This window comes from Macrobrachium rosenbergii, chromosome 46 (assembly GCF_040412425.1).
Source record: "Macrobrachium rosenbergii isolate ZJJX-2024 chromosome 46, ASM4041242v1, whole genome shotgun sequence".
NCBI lineage: Eukaryota > Metazoa > Arthropoda > Malacostraca > Decapoda > Palaemonidae > Macrobrachium > Macrobrachium rosenbergii.
Window position 1 is genome coordinate 51,547,195 of NC_089786.1, and position 17,456 is coordinate 51,564,650.

The following is a 17,456-nucleotide window of genomic DNA, read 5'->3' on the forward strand; positions in this document are numbered from 1 at the left end:
TATGTACATATGTATATTCATATTCATATCATATATTCATATATATACAGTATATATATAAAATATATATACATATATATATATATATATATATATATATATATATATGTAACGGCAAATAGATCTAATAACACACAGTAGACATTTGAGGTACGGGTCTCATTTTTCCCATAACCGACGCAAATTACAGATATAAGTGCCTATCAGCACACTTGGGCAACTTAGCTCACCCGCATAACGGCTGAGACTTCGCGTTCCTTCGCTTCCGCTAACATTATTAGCCCTCATTAGCCAACTCCCCTCCATCTGCAATTGGGGAATGTCAAGGCAGACTATGGAAACTGTGTGAATATCCCGCCATCGCCATGTTTGACATGCGCGTGGGTGCCATATCCGATTTCACGCGTGGTTGCCGCCGCATCTGATTCAAGAGTGGTCGCGTTTCCGCATAACAGTAACAAATTAAGAGTAATGCGGATACGGTATAAATCGCAAAGTATGTGCGCACCATTATTTAATCTTTGGACCAGAAGAAAAATAGTAAAAAATGCGCCGAAGTTTCTTCGGCGCAATCGAGCTTACTGTACAGCCGCTCCAGCATATAATCAAGGCCACCGAAAATAGATCTATCTTTCGGTGGTCTCGGTATAATGCTGTATGAGCCGCGGCCCATGAAACTTTAACCGCGGGCCGGTGGTAGCTTATCATATATCGTTGCCAGAAGTACGATTATGGCTAACTTTAACCTTAAATAAAATAAAAAAAAAAATAAGTGGGGCTAGAGGGCTGCACTTTGATATGTTTGTTGACTGGAGGGTGGATGATTAACATACCAATTTGCAGCCCTCTAGCCTCAGTAGGTTTTAAGATCTGAGGGCGGACAGAAAAAGTGCGGACAGATAGACAAAGCCGGAACAATAGTTTTCCTTTACGGAAAACTAAAAATAATACGATAGAAAGGAAAAAAAACCATAGTAAGGAAAAAATAATGCAATAGTAAGGAAAAAATATACAAAAACATAGCAGAATAAACATGAGCAGGAAATCGAAAGATTCTTTATCACCACCACCAATGGTAAGGCATACCCCAAGTGTCACGGATTACCCACATACCCTGGGAGTGAGATAGCACACTTCTCACACTTGCCCCCCACCCCCACGTGAGAAGAGGAAGCCAGCTGAACGATAATAACCGCTAATGGTCGAATTGATTTAGGGAAATCCGCTGTTAGCATTGCTATTTGTGAGATAAGCTTTTGAAATCTTTACGGGTTGGTTCTCAAAAGGGTACGAATGAACTTGGGTTCAACGCCGTGGGTGGTCTAGAGACTTACACACACACACACACACACACACACACACACACAGAGAGAGAGAGAGAGAGAGAGAGAGAGAGAGAGAGAGAGAGAGTTTAATTAACAAACTGAAATACCGTAAGAATACCCTCATATGTACACCATTCAATGTCGACCTTTAAGTCTTCAAGAACGTATAAAAAAAACGGCAATTAACCACAATCTCTAGGCCTATCTGAAATGCTTTCAAGGCTCCAGAGAATTAAGTGGATAGGATACGAACTTTTATCTCTCTCTCTCTCTCTCTCTCTCTCTCTCTCTCTCTCTCTCTCTCTCTCTCTCTCTCACTTGCAATTACCACGGCCACGTGAAGGTGACCTCTACAAAAAAAAAAAAAAAATCCTCTAGGCTTATAACCCATACATATTCATGGCCGGCTAGGCTGTATACAATTATCAGGCTATCACAGACTAGGCCTATCTACGAGTCTCTCTCTAACTTATCCTGTTATTATACCATTAACGCCCTCCGCATCATATTTATTGTAGTTCTCTCTCTCTCTCTCTCTCTCTCTCTCTCTCTCTCTCTCTCTTCTCTCTCTCTCTTATTCACTGTATGTTTACCCTTCTCTCAATACAATTTTTCTTCTCTATTTATCAATCCATCTTACTCACTTTTTCGTTTTCCAATTCTCTGTTCAAAATTCTCTCTCAAAAAGCACATATTTTGGAATAAGCATAATAACGAATATGAGGCCTTAACCATACGTGTTTAAATATACGAACTCTAATGTAACATCCACGCAATATACGTTGAAACATACGCATACAAATATTCCCTTAAAACTAAAAAAAACTGAATACTCTTACTGAAAAAAACACTTTTAATCTCTCCAGATACTCAATATGGCAACAATGCAAACGTCAATGTGGCAACGCAGCAAACGCAACGCATCGTCATCGTGGCCCGTACGCGTTCAGTACCGATCTCTTTCCATAATTTATCTTCTGATGGGAGATAATTTATTTCTCGAGTGACAAATCGTCCAATTTCGCACTGAATTACGTCGAAGTAACAGATTTGGTCTTTATCTCTATCCGAATGATGTCGCGTATTTTTTTTTTATTTCCTTCTTCTTCTTCTACCTGATCTTTGGTTTCTGTTTGAGAGCAAGCCTCTCTCTCTCTCTCTCTCTCTCTCTCTCTCTCTCTCTCTCTCTCTCACACACACAATGGCACATTTCCAGCAGCCCTCTACCAATCTCCGATTCCCACTGGAATTTAAATCTCTCCTTTTCTCTCAATTTTTCTGCATCATTCTGCTGCGTCCTCAAGAGCCTGTCATTACAGATTTCTCCAACGTCTGCTTTCCAAACAAGAGATGAAAACATCAACCACCTATCAAGTGTATCGGAAAAAAAACTTGACATATATATTGCCAAAATCATTCGGGTGAAAGTCCGTGTTTGTCTGTCAAATTGCCTGTGTAACAAGCTCCTTGGTCCACACGTCCGTCAAAATACCGAGAAAAACATATCATCAGCTGCGAAAAGAGAAATCTTGAAATAATGTGCGTCTGATGTACTGACGCATTCTCTTCAATGGCGCGAAAAATCATCTACTCATGACGTTTGCAATCTCTCTATCTCTATCTCTCTCATTGTCTCAATCTCCGTCCCTATCTCTATCTCTCTCAATGTCGCTCTGGTTTGCTAGAGAAATAAGCGAACGTTAAAGGGTGGTACTCAAATATCTGTAATGGAATGGTTTAAGTTTCTTTGGCCCAGTAAGATTGCAATTTGAAACCAAATTCTGGGTTTGAAGAGAGGTCTCATATTTTAACATAAGGGGAGTAAGTAGTCTCTCTCTCTCTCTCTCTCTCTCTCTCTCTCTCTCTCTCTCTCATACACACACATAGGGGAATTCTTCTCCTTGTAACACAATAACAAAGGCATCTCTCTCTCTCTCTCTCTCTCTCTCTCTCTCTCTCTCTCTCTCTCTCTCTCTCTCCCATAAACACATAGAGGAATTATTCTCCCTTAACACAATTACAAAGGAATTTCTCTCTCTCTCTCTCTCTCTCTCTCTCTCTCTCTCTCTCTCTCTCTCTCTCTCTTGCACAGATACGCAGAGGCATTTTTCTCCTTTCTATAACGCACTTACACAGGCATGTTCTCTCTCTCTCTCTCTCTCTCTCTCTCTCTCTCTCTCTCAGTTCAATGACAGTAACCCGGACAATATCAATCTTCATTCCGAGGCGAACAGTATGCGTTTGGAAATGCCATAAAGAAAATGCCCTGGGCACTGGGCATCAGTGGGATACGGAGAGTCGGTTGGGAAGGCTGGGGCATATTTCTGCCTTATTTAGAATGTAATAGGATGTTGCAGCTGTACGAATAAGGAGAGAGAGAGAGAGAGAGAGAGAGAGAGAGAGAGAGAGAGAGAGAGAGAGAGAGAGAGAGAGAGAGAGAGAGGGCATTATATACATATATATATATATATATATATATATATATATATATATATATATATATATATATATATATATATATATATATATATATATATATATAGAGAGAGAGAGAGAGAGAGAGAGAGAGAGAGAGAGAGAGAGAGAGAGTAATTCAGATAATACCCTGAGCTCTAACAATACCACTAATGATGAGGATAACGGTAATAAATAAATAAAAAAAAATCTCATTTACACCGAACATTTGGTTGACAGTTATGATAATGATGATGACAGAAAAAATAAATTCTTAATGACTATCAATTCAGGTGGCAGGTGTACTAATGACTGCCATGACAGTGAGTTTTTTATTTAATTTTTTTTTGGGGGGGGTGGGGGATCGGGGCCCAAATCACTTCATAATTGGTGGGCCTATATCGGGGTGGATATTCAGCCCTGTCATGGGATTTCGTAGAAGTCACTTTTGCTTTTTTTTTATGTTGTACTTATTTTTTATGTGTTCTGTTTATTACATTTTTGGTTATTTTTCTTATATATGTATTATATATATCTTATATATGCATATAAATTATAATATATATATATATATATATATATATATATATATATATATATATATATATTGCATCACCTTATACTTCTCTTAATATTCTGTTATGTGCACCATATATCTCTCTTCTTCACTTCTGATGAATTTGTGCGGATAATTGACGAAAACTTATCCAATTTACTTTCTCCTCAAGATAATCTCTTATTTCCGAATTCAGTGACCATCATCACTGCGACACCATCGACGGAAATCGGTCTGTCAATCAGCGTTACCGTTTTATTCTAGGTAATAATTTAGAAATCAAATAGAATCGCTTTCTCGCAGGAATAATAATAATAATAATAATAATAATAATAATAATAATAATAATAATAATAATAATAATAATATAATAATAATATAGGTAGCAGATTCTCTTTCAAACACGTAGTGTTGAATGAATGCAGATGATCCAGCTATAACGTTCAATAATAATAATAATAATAATAATAATAATAATAATAATAATAATAATAATAATAATAAATAGTTAGAGAAGTGATGGACTCCTAAGGAGGCAGGATGCAACCCGGAACCCCACACTAGGGTTAATTGAAATACCCAAAGACTATTCACCTCCTCCTTTCCCGGCTGGAACAAATGAATAATGAAATTCAATCTATTAAGCCAAGCAATGGGGTACTTTCAGCCATTCAGACCTTAAGGCATTGAATAGGAGTAGTTGGAGCGGTTGGACAGCAAGATAAAAGATTCAGAAAATACATGAGATGAATTACAAGGATCTAAAGGAGAAAATGGGAGGACATACATACATACATACATACATACATACATACATACATACATACATACATACATACATACATACATACATACATATATATTTTCTCAAACCATAAGAAGCTACAAATGTCGTTTGATGTTAAAATCACTCAACCTCTGAATAAAGACGGAAAGGGAATTTATCAATTACCACATAAATTTCCCTTCATTAGTTATTCCGAGGTTGAGTGCATTTGATATAAATGACATTTGTAGATTCTTGAGGTTTGAGAAGGTAAAAAATGTCACGGTGTTGATGGCTAAATATATATATATATATATATATATATATATATATATATATATATATATATATATATATATATATGTTAATATTAATATTAATATATATAAATTCATTCAGTCGTCTTCTCTGTAAAGTGCTTTGGCATTTAAAACTCCCTTCTCTCTCTCTCTCTCTCTCTCTCTCTCTCTCTCTCTCTCTCTCTCTCTCTCTCCTATTGACCGGTCATTGTGTGAGGTCCACGCACGCACCCACATACCCACATACCCAAAGAGGCTGTCTCCGAAAAGAGCTCTTAAATGGTCTATTTCGCTTTGGGATTATTTCCGTGGCCCAAAGGCCGGATCTTCGAGACATTAGGCGGTTTCTTCTTCTTCTTCTTCTTCTTCTTCTTCTTCTTCTTCTTCTTCTTCTTCTTCTTCTTCTTCTTCTTCTTTTTTTGTTATCCTTTACATTCGTCTCGCTCATGGAATGATGGGGAGGAGGAGGAGGAGGAGGAGGAGGAGGAGGAGGAGGAGGAGGAATATGAGTACATGAAATATAGTTGTGAAACTACATTTTAGTTTTTAAACTTATCACACTTGACCCACTTAAGCTCATACTTATGTTTGCTTTACATATATACCTAACACACACACACACACACACACGCACACACACGCTCACACACACACACACATATATATATACATATATAACCACAAACATAATTTAATATTTGATTCACTATACCTGGGGAATATCTTACTCCAAAAGTGAATTGTAATTCATTATACATAAATATACGTATATATGTATATATATACATACATACATATATATATGCATATACATACATATACATTACCCCATAACTACGTATAACAAAGAAGGCATTGAACATTACAACGTGTCCTTTCCTTTCTCCCCCCCAGGGTGGGTCTCCGCCAAGGGCACGAAGTCCTGCAGCAACATCCCTTGCCCGAAGGACATCAAGCCCGTCTGCGGCAGCGATGGAGTCATCTACTCCAACTCCTGCGACATGAAGAGGAAGACCTGCGGCAAAGGTGAGAGAGAGAGAGAGAGAGAGAGAGAGAGAGAGAGAGAGAGAGAGAGAGAGAGAAATATAAACATCTCTTGTGCATAGATCGGATGGTATTTCTCTACACTTTCCAGTGCAAGGATTGTAATTTTCCTCTAGAGAGAGAGAGAGAGAGAGAGAGAGAGAGAGAGAGAGAGAGAGAGAGAGAGAGAGAGAGAGAGAGAGAGAGAGGGAGAGGAGAGAGAGAGAGAGAGATCTTGTACATAGATCAGATAGTATTTCCCTATACTTTCCAGTACGTAGATTGTAATTTTCCTCTAGAGAGAGAGAGAGAGAGAGAGAGAGAGAGAGAGAGAGAGAGAGAGAGAGAAATAAAAACAAACCTTTCCAATACATAGATTGTAATTTTCTTCTAGAGAGAGAGAGAGAGAGAGAGAGAAATATAAACATCTCTTGTACATAGATCAGATAGTATTTCTCTATACTTTCCAGTACATAGATAGTAATTTTTCTCTAGAGAGAGAGAGAGAGAGAGAGAGAGAGAGAGAGAGAGAGAGAGAGAGAGAGAGAAGACATCTATTGTACATAGACCAGATAGTATTTCCCAATACTTTCCAGTACATAGACCGTTTCATTTCCCTCCAGAGAGAGAGAGAGAGAGAGAGAGAGAGAGAGAGAGAGAGAGAGAGAGAGAGAGAAGACATCTATTGTACATAGATCAGATAGTATTCCCCTATACTTTCCAATACATAGAACGTTTTCACTTCCCTTCAGACGTGTACGTAGTCAGTGACGAGCAGTGCCTGAGGGCCACAGGTGCCAGGTGCGACCACAAGTGCACCAGCGCCTACGACCCCGTCTGCGCCTCCGACGGGAGAACTTATCTCAACAAGTGTATCTTCCGCGTTGAGCAGTGCAGGTAAGGATTATTATTATTATTATTATTATTATTATTATTATTATTATTATTATTATTATTATTAATGCACAGTGACTGAGGGGTGCCAACCGCCCACCAGTCCACCCAGTTATAAATAGCCACGAGCGCCTAATAAGGCCAAGGAAAGGCAGGTGAGGCTAGCAACCTCACCCCTCGAAATCATTATTATTATTATTATTACGATCTTAAATCGTGCTTTGAAATTCTTGATGCTCATAATATTCACGATAGAAACATATTTGACCAAAGCAGAAAAATTGTGAAAATAATTTTTCGAGAAATTGCTATATATATATGTATATATATATACATATATATATATATATATATATATATATATATATATATATATATATATATGCATACACAAATTTTTTTTAGTCAAAAATAACAGAATTTACAAAGAAAATAATTTTTTGTTTCAAACATAATAAAATATACGCAGAGCGTTTTGAGAAAGCCACTTTCTCAACTAAAGCTTATTTCAAACCACGGCTAGTGCTTCTTATTTCTACGTGAAAGCGACCCTTCTCTTGTGCACTGGGCATGACCTTTGTGCTTATTTAAGATAAAAAAAAAAAAAAAGATATTTCAGACATTACTACAATGGTAGGTAGTTCTGAGTTTCTACGTAATAATATGTTGCAATTCGCCTTCACAATAGGAGGTCACTTCTACCTATTGTAACATCTGGGTTTTGCATATTTCTGACGCGGCCTTACTTCTTGCTTCTCGTCTCTGTTGGTTGGGAAGAATCCAGAGGTCTAGACCGGTCCTCCTAATCCTTTTCCAACCTTACCAAATTTATGGTTTTTCCACCTTACTAAATTTATGGTTTTTCCACCTTACTAAATTTATGGTTTTTCCACCTTACCAAATTTATGGTTTTTCCGCCTTACCAAATTTATGGTTTTTCCACCTTACCAAATTTATGGTTTTTCCACCTTACTAAATTTATGGTTTGTCCACCTTACCAAATTTATGGTTTTTCCACCTTAGCAAATTTATGGTTTTTCCACCTTAGCAAATTTATGGTTTTTCCACCTTACCAAATTTATGGTTTCTCCACCTTACCAAATTTACGATTTTTCCATCTTACCAAATTTACGGTTTTTCCACCTTAGCAAATTTATGGGTTTTCCACATTACTAAATTCATGGTTTTTCCGCCTTACCAAATTTATGGTTTTTCCACCTTATTAAATTTATGGTTTTTCCACCTTACCAAATTTATGGTTTTTCCACCTTACCAAATTTGTGGTTTTTTCACCTTACCAAATTTGTGGTTTTTCCGCCTTACTAAATTTATGGTTTTTCCCCTTTACCAAATTTATGGTTTTTCCACTTTACCAAATTTATGGTTTTCCACCTTACCAACTTTATGGTTTTTCCACCTTACCAAACTTATGGTTTTCCACCCTACCAAATTTATGGGTCACCTTAGGACAGGGGCCCAAACGGGTTTAGAGTAGAATATATAGAATTAATCCAAAAGCCAAGCTGGGACCTATGAGGTCATTCAGCGCTGAAACAGAAATGGACAGTAAAAAGGTCTGAAAGGTGTAACAGGAGGAAAACCTCAAAGCAGTTGCACCACTAATCAACTGTTAGGATAGGGTGGAAAGTAAGATTTAAGAGAGAATATGAGTGGAGGTACAGTAAAATGAATGAAATGGGGTGCAGCTGGGGTCGATGGCTACAAAGACCCTTAAGTAATTGCCTACAGTGCACCGCATGAGGTGCACTGACGGCACTATCCACCTACGGGACCTATACTTGTATAAACCAGCTTAATCTAAACCAATCAAACTAACCAGTTAACCAACCTCTTTGCTTAAGAAGTAAATGAGTCAAATAAAGAAAATTTTAAATATAAGATTAAAATGAGTCAAACAAAGAAACAATTGATAAAAGAGGAAAATGAGTCAGTTAAAGAATAAATAAAAGATGGAAATGAGTTAAAGAATAAATAAGAGAGAAAAATGAATCAATTAAAGAAAAAATAAATAAAAGACTAAAATGACTCAATAAAGAAAAAAATAAAAGGTGAAAATGAGTCAAGATAAATTTAACAAACCGAGCCATTAAATTCAAATGACCCACCAGATAGGTTAAAAGTTCTAATGGCGTCACAACAACATTGGTCAATGAAGGCTGTTCATCGGATAAAGTTCTGGATGAGTGGCTGAGGGGAGGAGGGGGAATAGATTAACTGAATACCTACAAAATGACAATGACTTTCAGCTGTACAATGAGATAATGAATCAGTGGATTATATATTTACAGCATATTTATAATGTCACTGACCTCATAAGGGGTAAATAGTATGAGGAAATAGAAACCAATAAACATCTCATACTAATTATGATTTTATAAAAATACGATGAACTAATTGACTGAATTATAACTGAAACACAACACAATAACTCATATGAGATAAATATTATAAAGAAATAACAAAGGTACAAAGTCCCACAACAATAATGACTTTAAAAAATATCATTAACCAATTGACTGAATTGTAATTGAAACACCATCACAATAAATAAAGAACTGTCGATAATTCATCAGGATGGAACTATTATAGCTCGTAATTATCAATAATACATCATCGTCAGTAATCTGTCATGATGGTTTGTGATTAATTATAATCGAATGATTATCAAATTCAGGCTAGTTCACGACTGGCTCTCATTAAATGAAACCTGGTTTCTAAGCTGGGTTTCCATGCTCTCTCTCTCTCTCTCTCTCTGAGTTTGATGTATAAAGCCTTCATCAACGCCTCTGAAATACTTTGCTGATGTTAATTTAATAAAACATTTTTCACTTTCTCTTCTATATCTATCTATGCAGTTGCTATACTGTACACATTCGCGATTAACTTTAACTTCAACTTAGATAATTACTATTAGTATTGCTATTTCTCTCTCTCTGTCTCTCTCTCTCTCTCTCTCTCTCTCTCTCTCTCTAAAATTATCAAAAAGAGCAAGCAGAGGTAGATTAATAGTGCCAAAAACTATACCAGGAAAATTAAGGAAAGCACACAGGACATTAATCCACCACGCACCAGCATCGATAATGCAGCGTCTATTCAATGCGCTACCAGCTCATCTGAGGAACATAACAGGAGTGAGCGTAGATGTGTTTAAGAATAAGCTCGACAAATATCTAAGATGCATCCCAGACCATCCAAGACTGGAAGATGCAAAATATACCGGAAGATGCGTTAGCAACTCTCTGGTAGACATCAAAGGTGCCTCACACTGAGGGACCTGGGGCAACCCGAACGAATTGTAAGGTCTGTAAGGTCTCTCTCTCTCTCTCTCTCTCTCTCTGAGAAAGTATGTCAGACTAGCCGTCTCATATATTTGCATTCTATGCACAAACTAACAACAGACTCTGAAGAGAACTACAGGTCCTCAAGCAGATCTCTCTCTCTCTCTCTCTCTCTCTCTCTCTCTCTCTCTCTCTCTCTCTCTCTCTCTCTCTCTCTCTCTCTCTCTCAGAAAGTATGCCAGCATAAAACCATCTTATAAATTCCCATTCTGTGCAACAGAATGACAACAAACTCTGTAAGAAATATAAGTTAGCTGACATTCACATATCTCTCTCTCTCTCTCTCTCTCTCTCTCTCTCTCTCTCTCTCTCTCTCTCTCTCTCTCTCCTGTTTGCTATGCATCAGCCGTGACAGAGAAATGGCAGCAACAACAGCACCATCCAATCGTGCGAAGGAATGCCTGGAACAAGATGTCCGCTAACCCGGCCTCAGCGACTTCAGGCTATGAACTCCGGTTACTTCAGGCTATGAACTCGCAACAAAAACATGGCGCCGCCATCTTGGATCTGCCTGGGGGTAGCCAGTTAGGGAATTACCGTCCTGTGCTTCGTGTTCGCTCTGAATAAATAATTGCGCTTCAGGACGTCGAGGCGCGGACTTACACTGATGTTTTTTCTTATAATGCTAACCTAAAAATGGACGGATGTTTTCAAAGAGGAGATCCTGGGAATGTGTTGAAATTAACTGGAACAAATCTCTCTCTCCCCTCTCTCTCTCTCTCTCTCTCTCTCTCTCTCTCTCTCTCTCTCTCTCTCTCTCCACACACACACACACAAATATATACAGCAAGAGAGAGAGAGAGAGAGAGAGAGAGAGAGAGAGAGAGAGAGAGAGAGAGAGAGAATTTGTTCCATTTAATCCCAGATCAATTCTTGGAAATACTTTTTTAAAAATATCCATCTATTTTTAGGCTAGCATTATACATATATAAATATACATAATATATATGCACTCTATAAATATATATTTATGTATATATACATACAAATATACACACACATTATATATATAAATATATATATATATATATATATATATATATATATATATATATATATATATATATATATATATATATATATATATATACATAAAACGCAAACCTCAAAGTCAAAATCTGCATTTGCATCTCACCTGGAACCGCAGGTAAGGAGAAATGACCCGGTCTCTCCAGAGGGGCGGTATAGCCTATAATATGTCGGCAAGATGAAAGGGTCCCTTAATTAAGTTGTGGGAATGACGAACAATGGGAAAATGGGACTAGAAATGAACGAGTAACAGGTACTGACTGTGATGTATGTGTGTGTGTGTGTGTGTGTGTGTCATAATAGTGAAAGGGGTCAGGTTCGATTCCTAAGCGAGACAGATTGATTCAAGTGCATCTTAGTCTAGAGGCCTCACAGGCGAGAAACCAAGGTTCGATTCCCACGCAAAGTCGAGTGGTTTAGGCATATAAAGCTCATTCTTCACCCCAATATTGACCGCACTACAATCGACTAACTGCCAGGTACATCATTCACTATTTTAGTCAGCAGAGGCACAATGGGTTTATATGGAAGGTGTCTATATCGATCCGACCTTGGCCGTGATTCGAATCTGAGACTTCTCGCTTGTAAAAGGAGAATGACATATTTCTCTCTCTCTCTCTCATTTCTTATAAAATTTCAATGTACTGTAAAAACTCTCTCTCTCTCTCTCTCTCTCTCTCTCTCTCTCTCTCTCTCTCTCTCTCTCTCTCTCTCTCCTAAACATTTCAACAGTCATCCTTAATCGGTTCTTCTTCTGTGTAATTGATAACTGACACCGGACCCACACGACTTCACACTCTTATTACGCGATGACTTCATCAAAATGATATTTCCATGACTTCATACTCTCTGAAGTCATCTTCAGGACTCCACACACACACACACACAAGCACACACGCAAGCACAAGCACACACGCAAGCACACACAGACACGGGGGCAACTTCTAAAAGTTTATGGAAATATATTTCTCCTCAGGAGGGGCTCACTACCTCCAGGAACAATTTTGCTTTTACGATCGAATTCGAGAATTGCTTGCATGCTTTTGAGCGGTTGAGTGACCAGCGGTCGCTGGGCTGCTGCTGCTGTTGCATGCTCTTGCAGATTGGAGGGTTGGTGGGGGGGGGAGGGGGAGAGAGGGTAATTACTTCTTTCCCTCCCTTCCAAAATCTTAAATTTCCTCCTCCTCCCACACATACGCACACACACCTAGGAATGTTTGTGAAGCACCCCGCTGACAACGTGACAGGATGGAGAGAGAGAAAGAGAGAGAGAGAGAGAGAGAGAGAGAGAGAGAGAGAGAGAGAGAGAGAGAGAGAGAGAGAGAGAGAGAGAAAAAAGAAAGGAAAGTCTTCTAAGATAAAGATATATAAAAAAACCGTTGGAAACTTATAGGTAGGAATTGTGTGCGTCCAGTTAGAGAGAGAGAGAGAGAGAGAGAGAGAGAGAGAGAGAGAGAGAGAGAGAGAGAGAGAGAGAGAGATTATCTGATAAGGAAAAAAAAGAAAGGAAAGTCTTCTAAGATAAAGATATATAAAAAAACCGTTGGAAACTTATAGGTAGGAATTGTGTGCGTCCAGTTAGAGAGAGAGAGAGAGAGAGAGAGAGAGAGAGAATTATTTGATAAAGGAAAAAAGAAAGGAAAGTCTTCTAAGACAAAGATATTTAAAAAACCGTTGGAAACTTATCGGTAAGAACTGTGTGCGTCCAACGAGAGAGAGAGAGAGAGAGAGAGAGAGAGAGAGAGAGAGAGAGAGAGAGAGAGAGAGAGCACTGCTAACTCATAACAAGCAGTAAGAGACCACTGACGCAGTTCACTTTCTCCATTATCCTTTCTCGGCAAAGGAAAGCTTACTGAACGCTTTCTAAAGAAGAAGAAGAAGAAGAAGAAGAAGAAGAAGAAGAAGAAGAAGAAGAAGAAGAAGAAAGGGGATGAAAAGAGAAAATGCAGGAAGACAAAAGAGAATGAGAGAGAAAGCTTCTCGAAAGGAGAAGCCCAAAATGCCCCAACGGGGGCAAAACCACTGGGGTACGTCTTCTCCCACTTCGCGTGCCCATCAGACCGTATAGAGGGACTCCTGAAATTAATTTATTCTCCAGCAGTCAATTCGTACCACTTCTCCCTATCTTCCTTATGCCTCTTTATTCTCTATTTCTGTTCTCTATTTCTCTTGCTATCTATACCTCCTTCTCCCTCTACCTCCCTTTATTCCATTTTTTTTATGCCATGATATTCCTACGTTAAAAGTGAAATATATTTACAAATCACGCATGTAATTATACATATATATACACATACACAAACATACATACAGAAATATCATTTCTCGCAATGAAGCAATGAGACAGCAACTATGTAAAAATTAAATCTTGTTGCAGTTGCAACTGCCTTCAACAAAAAAAGTTACTTTTTTTGCAATACCAGTTTTTTTTCCTTTGTTTTTTGGATCGATAGCCAGTAGGGAGAAAATTTTATTAAATGAATATATGTTATTAGCAATAACTGATCTACTCACACAAATGACATCTCTTTCCACAAATAGAAAACTCTTTTGTTAGCTTTACATGAACTGTAGAAAATATCATATACAATAAAAAAATGTGCCAAAGTTTCTTCGGCGCAATCGAGTTTTCTGTACAGCGTATAATCAAGGCCATCGAAAACAGATCTATCTTTCGTTGGTTTCGGAACTTTAAACACGGCCCGGTGGTGACCTATCCTAAATTGTTGCCAGAAGTACAATTATGGCTAACTTTAACCTTAAATAAAATAAAAGCTACTGAGGCTAGAGGACTGCAATTTGGTATGCTTGATGACTGGAGGGTGAATGATCAACATACCAATTTGCAGCCCTCTAGCCTCGGTAGTTTTCAAGATCTGAGGGTGGACAGAAAAAATGCGGACGGACAGACAAAGCCGGCACAATAGTTTCCTTTTACAGAAAACTAAAAAACTAGATATATTCAAAAATTCCTCATAAATGCATTAAAACGGAAAAAAATCCTCATATCTATATAAATGCCACCAGATTTTTGACAGACAAGATCTACAACTTTAAAAATAAATATAAAAATCTGACGTAAAACCACAGTAATATGAAAATTCATCTCGTGAAAATTGGGATGAAAAAATATCTTCAGAAAACCTAAAAATCTATCATTAAAAATCTAGAAAGATTAAAAAAATAATTTTAATGTTAAAACGAACAAGATTCATCTATGAGTTAATAATAAATACAGAATTTGTGCGTCTTGGAAATATCTTGATTTCAGAATTATTTAATTAGCTATAACTAAAAAGTATCGTAGCATTTTTTTGGTAATATTTTTACAGTAGGCGGGCAGCTATGTGTATATGAATATATATATATATATATATATATATATATATATATATATATATATATATATATATATATATATATATATATATATATATATATATATATATATATAAATAAATAAACACAATGTTCATTAAGTTGAAAATGTCGTTTTCGGTGATATTACCGAATTAAAGCGAATTGGATATTAAACGACATTTGTAGCTTAATGTTTGTGCATCTATGAAATGTCACGGTGATGTTATATATATAAACATTATATATATATATATATATATATATATATATATATATATATATATATATATATATATATATATATATATATATATATATAATATTAAATATATTATATATATATAAACATATATACATATATATAATATTAAATATATATATATATATATATATATATATATATATAACTACATATATATGCATACATATATGTACGTGCACAAATATATAAAACATACTGCATGTATACACGCGCAAGCGAGCTCATCAAACTACAAAGCTCTTCAGCAATAAAGAGAAATAAAAAAAAAAAATAATCGGATAATCCTGTATGAAAAATATAACCTTCCCACAGGGTACATAGTATTAAAAAAAAAAAAAGAATTCTCAACCACCCCTCTCTCAACATAATCGCTACACAATAAAACTAATGAAAAATAGAATCAAAATACAAAAAAATAAAACTGGCAAAATGTACCCAAAGAATGACGGGCAGAACATACCCGACTCCAAGTGGTCATTATCTACGGCCGCAGAATACCCACGTCGAATGTCGTCTATCGCTGACGACGGCGAGTGCCCGGCGTCGTTTGCAGAGGGCTTCGCCATTATTGCTTCTATTGGCGTTCCCCAAGGGGCGCAGGCGAGGCCAGTCAAATAGTGGAGGTCAGTGTCCTTCGCTTGAACAAATGTCATTCTTCTTCTCTCCAGTTGGCAGAGGACTTCGGGGAAACTGATTTTTTTTTTTCCCCCGGATTGTGCAGAATTTCAGAAAAAGGCTGTTTGCTAATGAGAGAGAGAGAGAGAGAGAGAGAGAGAGAGAGAGAGAGAGAGAGAGAGAGAGAGGGGTTTTCAAACATCTTTACGATGTCGTAAGGTAGGATTGGAGGAAATTCTACAATTAGTATGATGATATAAATTTAGTGAGAGAGAGAGAGAGAGAGAGAGAGAGAGAGAGAGAGAGAGAGAGAGAGAGAGAGAGAGATTTTCAAATATCTTTACGACGTCGTAAGATAGGATTGGGGGAAGTTCTACAATTAGAATTATGACAAATTTAAAATCTGTACTGATGAGAGAGAGAGAGAGAGAGAGAGAGAGAGAGAGAGAGAGAGAGAGAGAGAGAGAGAGAGAGAGAGAGGGTATGCTTTCAAAGGCAAAAATATCCTGGACACTGGAACTTGCATGGACTGAAGTCATCACAGCCGTCTATCATTTTGGGTCCGATCCTCTGCAATTTTTTCAACGGTCCACCATCTTTTTTAGTCAATTTTTTTTTTTTTAAACAGATGATCTGCCCCTCCCGTCTAGACGACGGCCTCTTCATCGTCGTCGCCGTCGTCATCATCATCATAAATTGAAAGGCACCATAACAGAGGCTTCGCGCAGCTATTCCTACTTCCACAGAAGCATCACGCTGTGAACTGCAATATCATTTTCCGGATGGCTGGCTCGCCAAAATCCTCCTTTTGCGGGCTGGACCCAGAGGATCTCTCGTTAATTGGAGGCTTTCCAGGTCTTTCCAGTCGTCCGTGACGAGCAGATGATGATTATCCAGCGCTGTCTCATTGGCTTGACATCGCCAGTCCGCGCTGGCGACGATAAACAGTTAGATTCTGAAAACATATTTCTGCTGGAATATCAAGCAGAAAAACTCGTGTTCCGGGGCATATTCTCATTCAGTCTGGAATGTCATAAAAATCTAGTCATATTCTGGAACACTTTCTGGAGTGGGTCTGGAATACTGACATAACCACAGTCACTTTCTGTACCACTTTTTTGGAGTGGGTCTGGAATATTGACACAACCAGAGTCATTTACTGTAACACTTTCTGGAGTGGGTCTGGAATATTGACATAACCAGAGTAACTTTCTCTACCGCTTTCTGGAGTGGGTCTGGAATACTGACACAGCCAGAGTCACTTTCTGGAGTGGGTCTGGAATACTGACACAGCCAGAGTCACTTTCTCTACCACTTTCTGGAGTGGGTCTGGAATATTGACACAGCCAGAGGCACTTTCTGTACCACTTTCTGGAGTGCATCTGGAATATTGACACAGACAGAGTCACTTTCTGGAGTGGGTCTGGAATACTGACATAGCCAGAGTCACTTTCTGTACCATTTTCTGGAGTGGGTCTGGAATATTGACATAGCCAGAGTCACTTTCTCTACCA

At 37.7% G+C, this 17,456-nt stretch overlaps 1 protein-coding gene across 1 annotated transcript in view; it reads left to right on the forward strand.

Moving 5' to 3' along the window:
- The window catches only part of LOC136830329 (serine protease inhibitor dipetalogastin), a 94,462-nt gene that overhangs the window by 43,416 nt on the left and 33,590 nt on the right, over nucleotides 1–17,456 (forward strand). Inside the window, exons 2-3 of the mRNA XM_067089763.1 lie at nucleotides 6,295–6,426; nucleotides 7,176–7,320. Coding sequence (XP_066945864.1) covers nucleotides 6,295–6,426; nucleotides 7,176–7,320 — 277 coding nt within the window. The remainder of the gene's footprint in view (nucleotides 1–6,294; nucleotides 6,427–7,175; nucleotides 7,321–17,456) is intronic.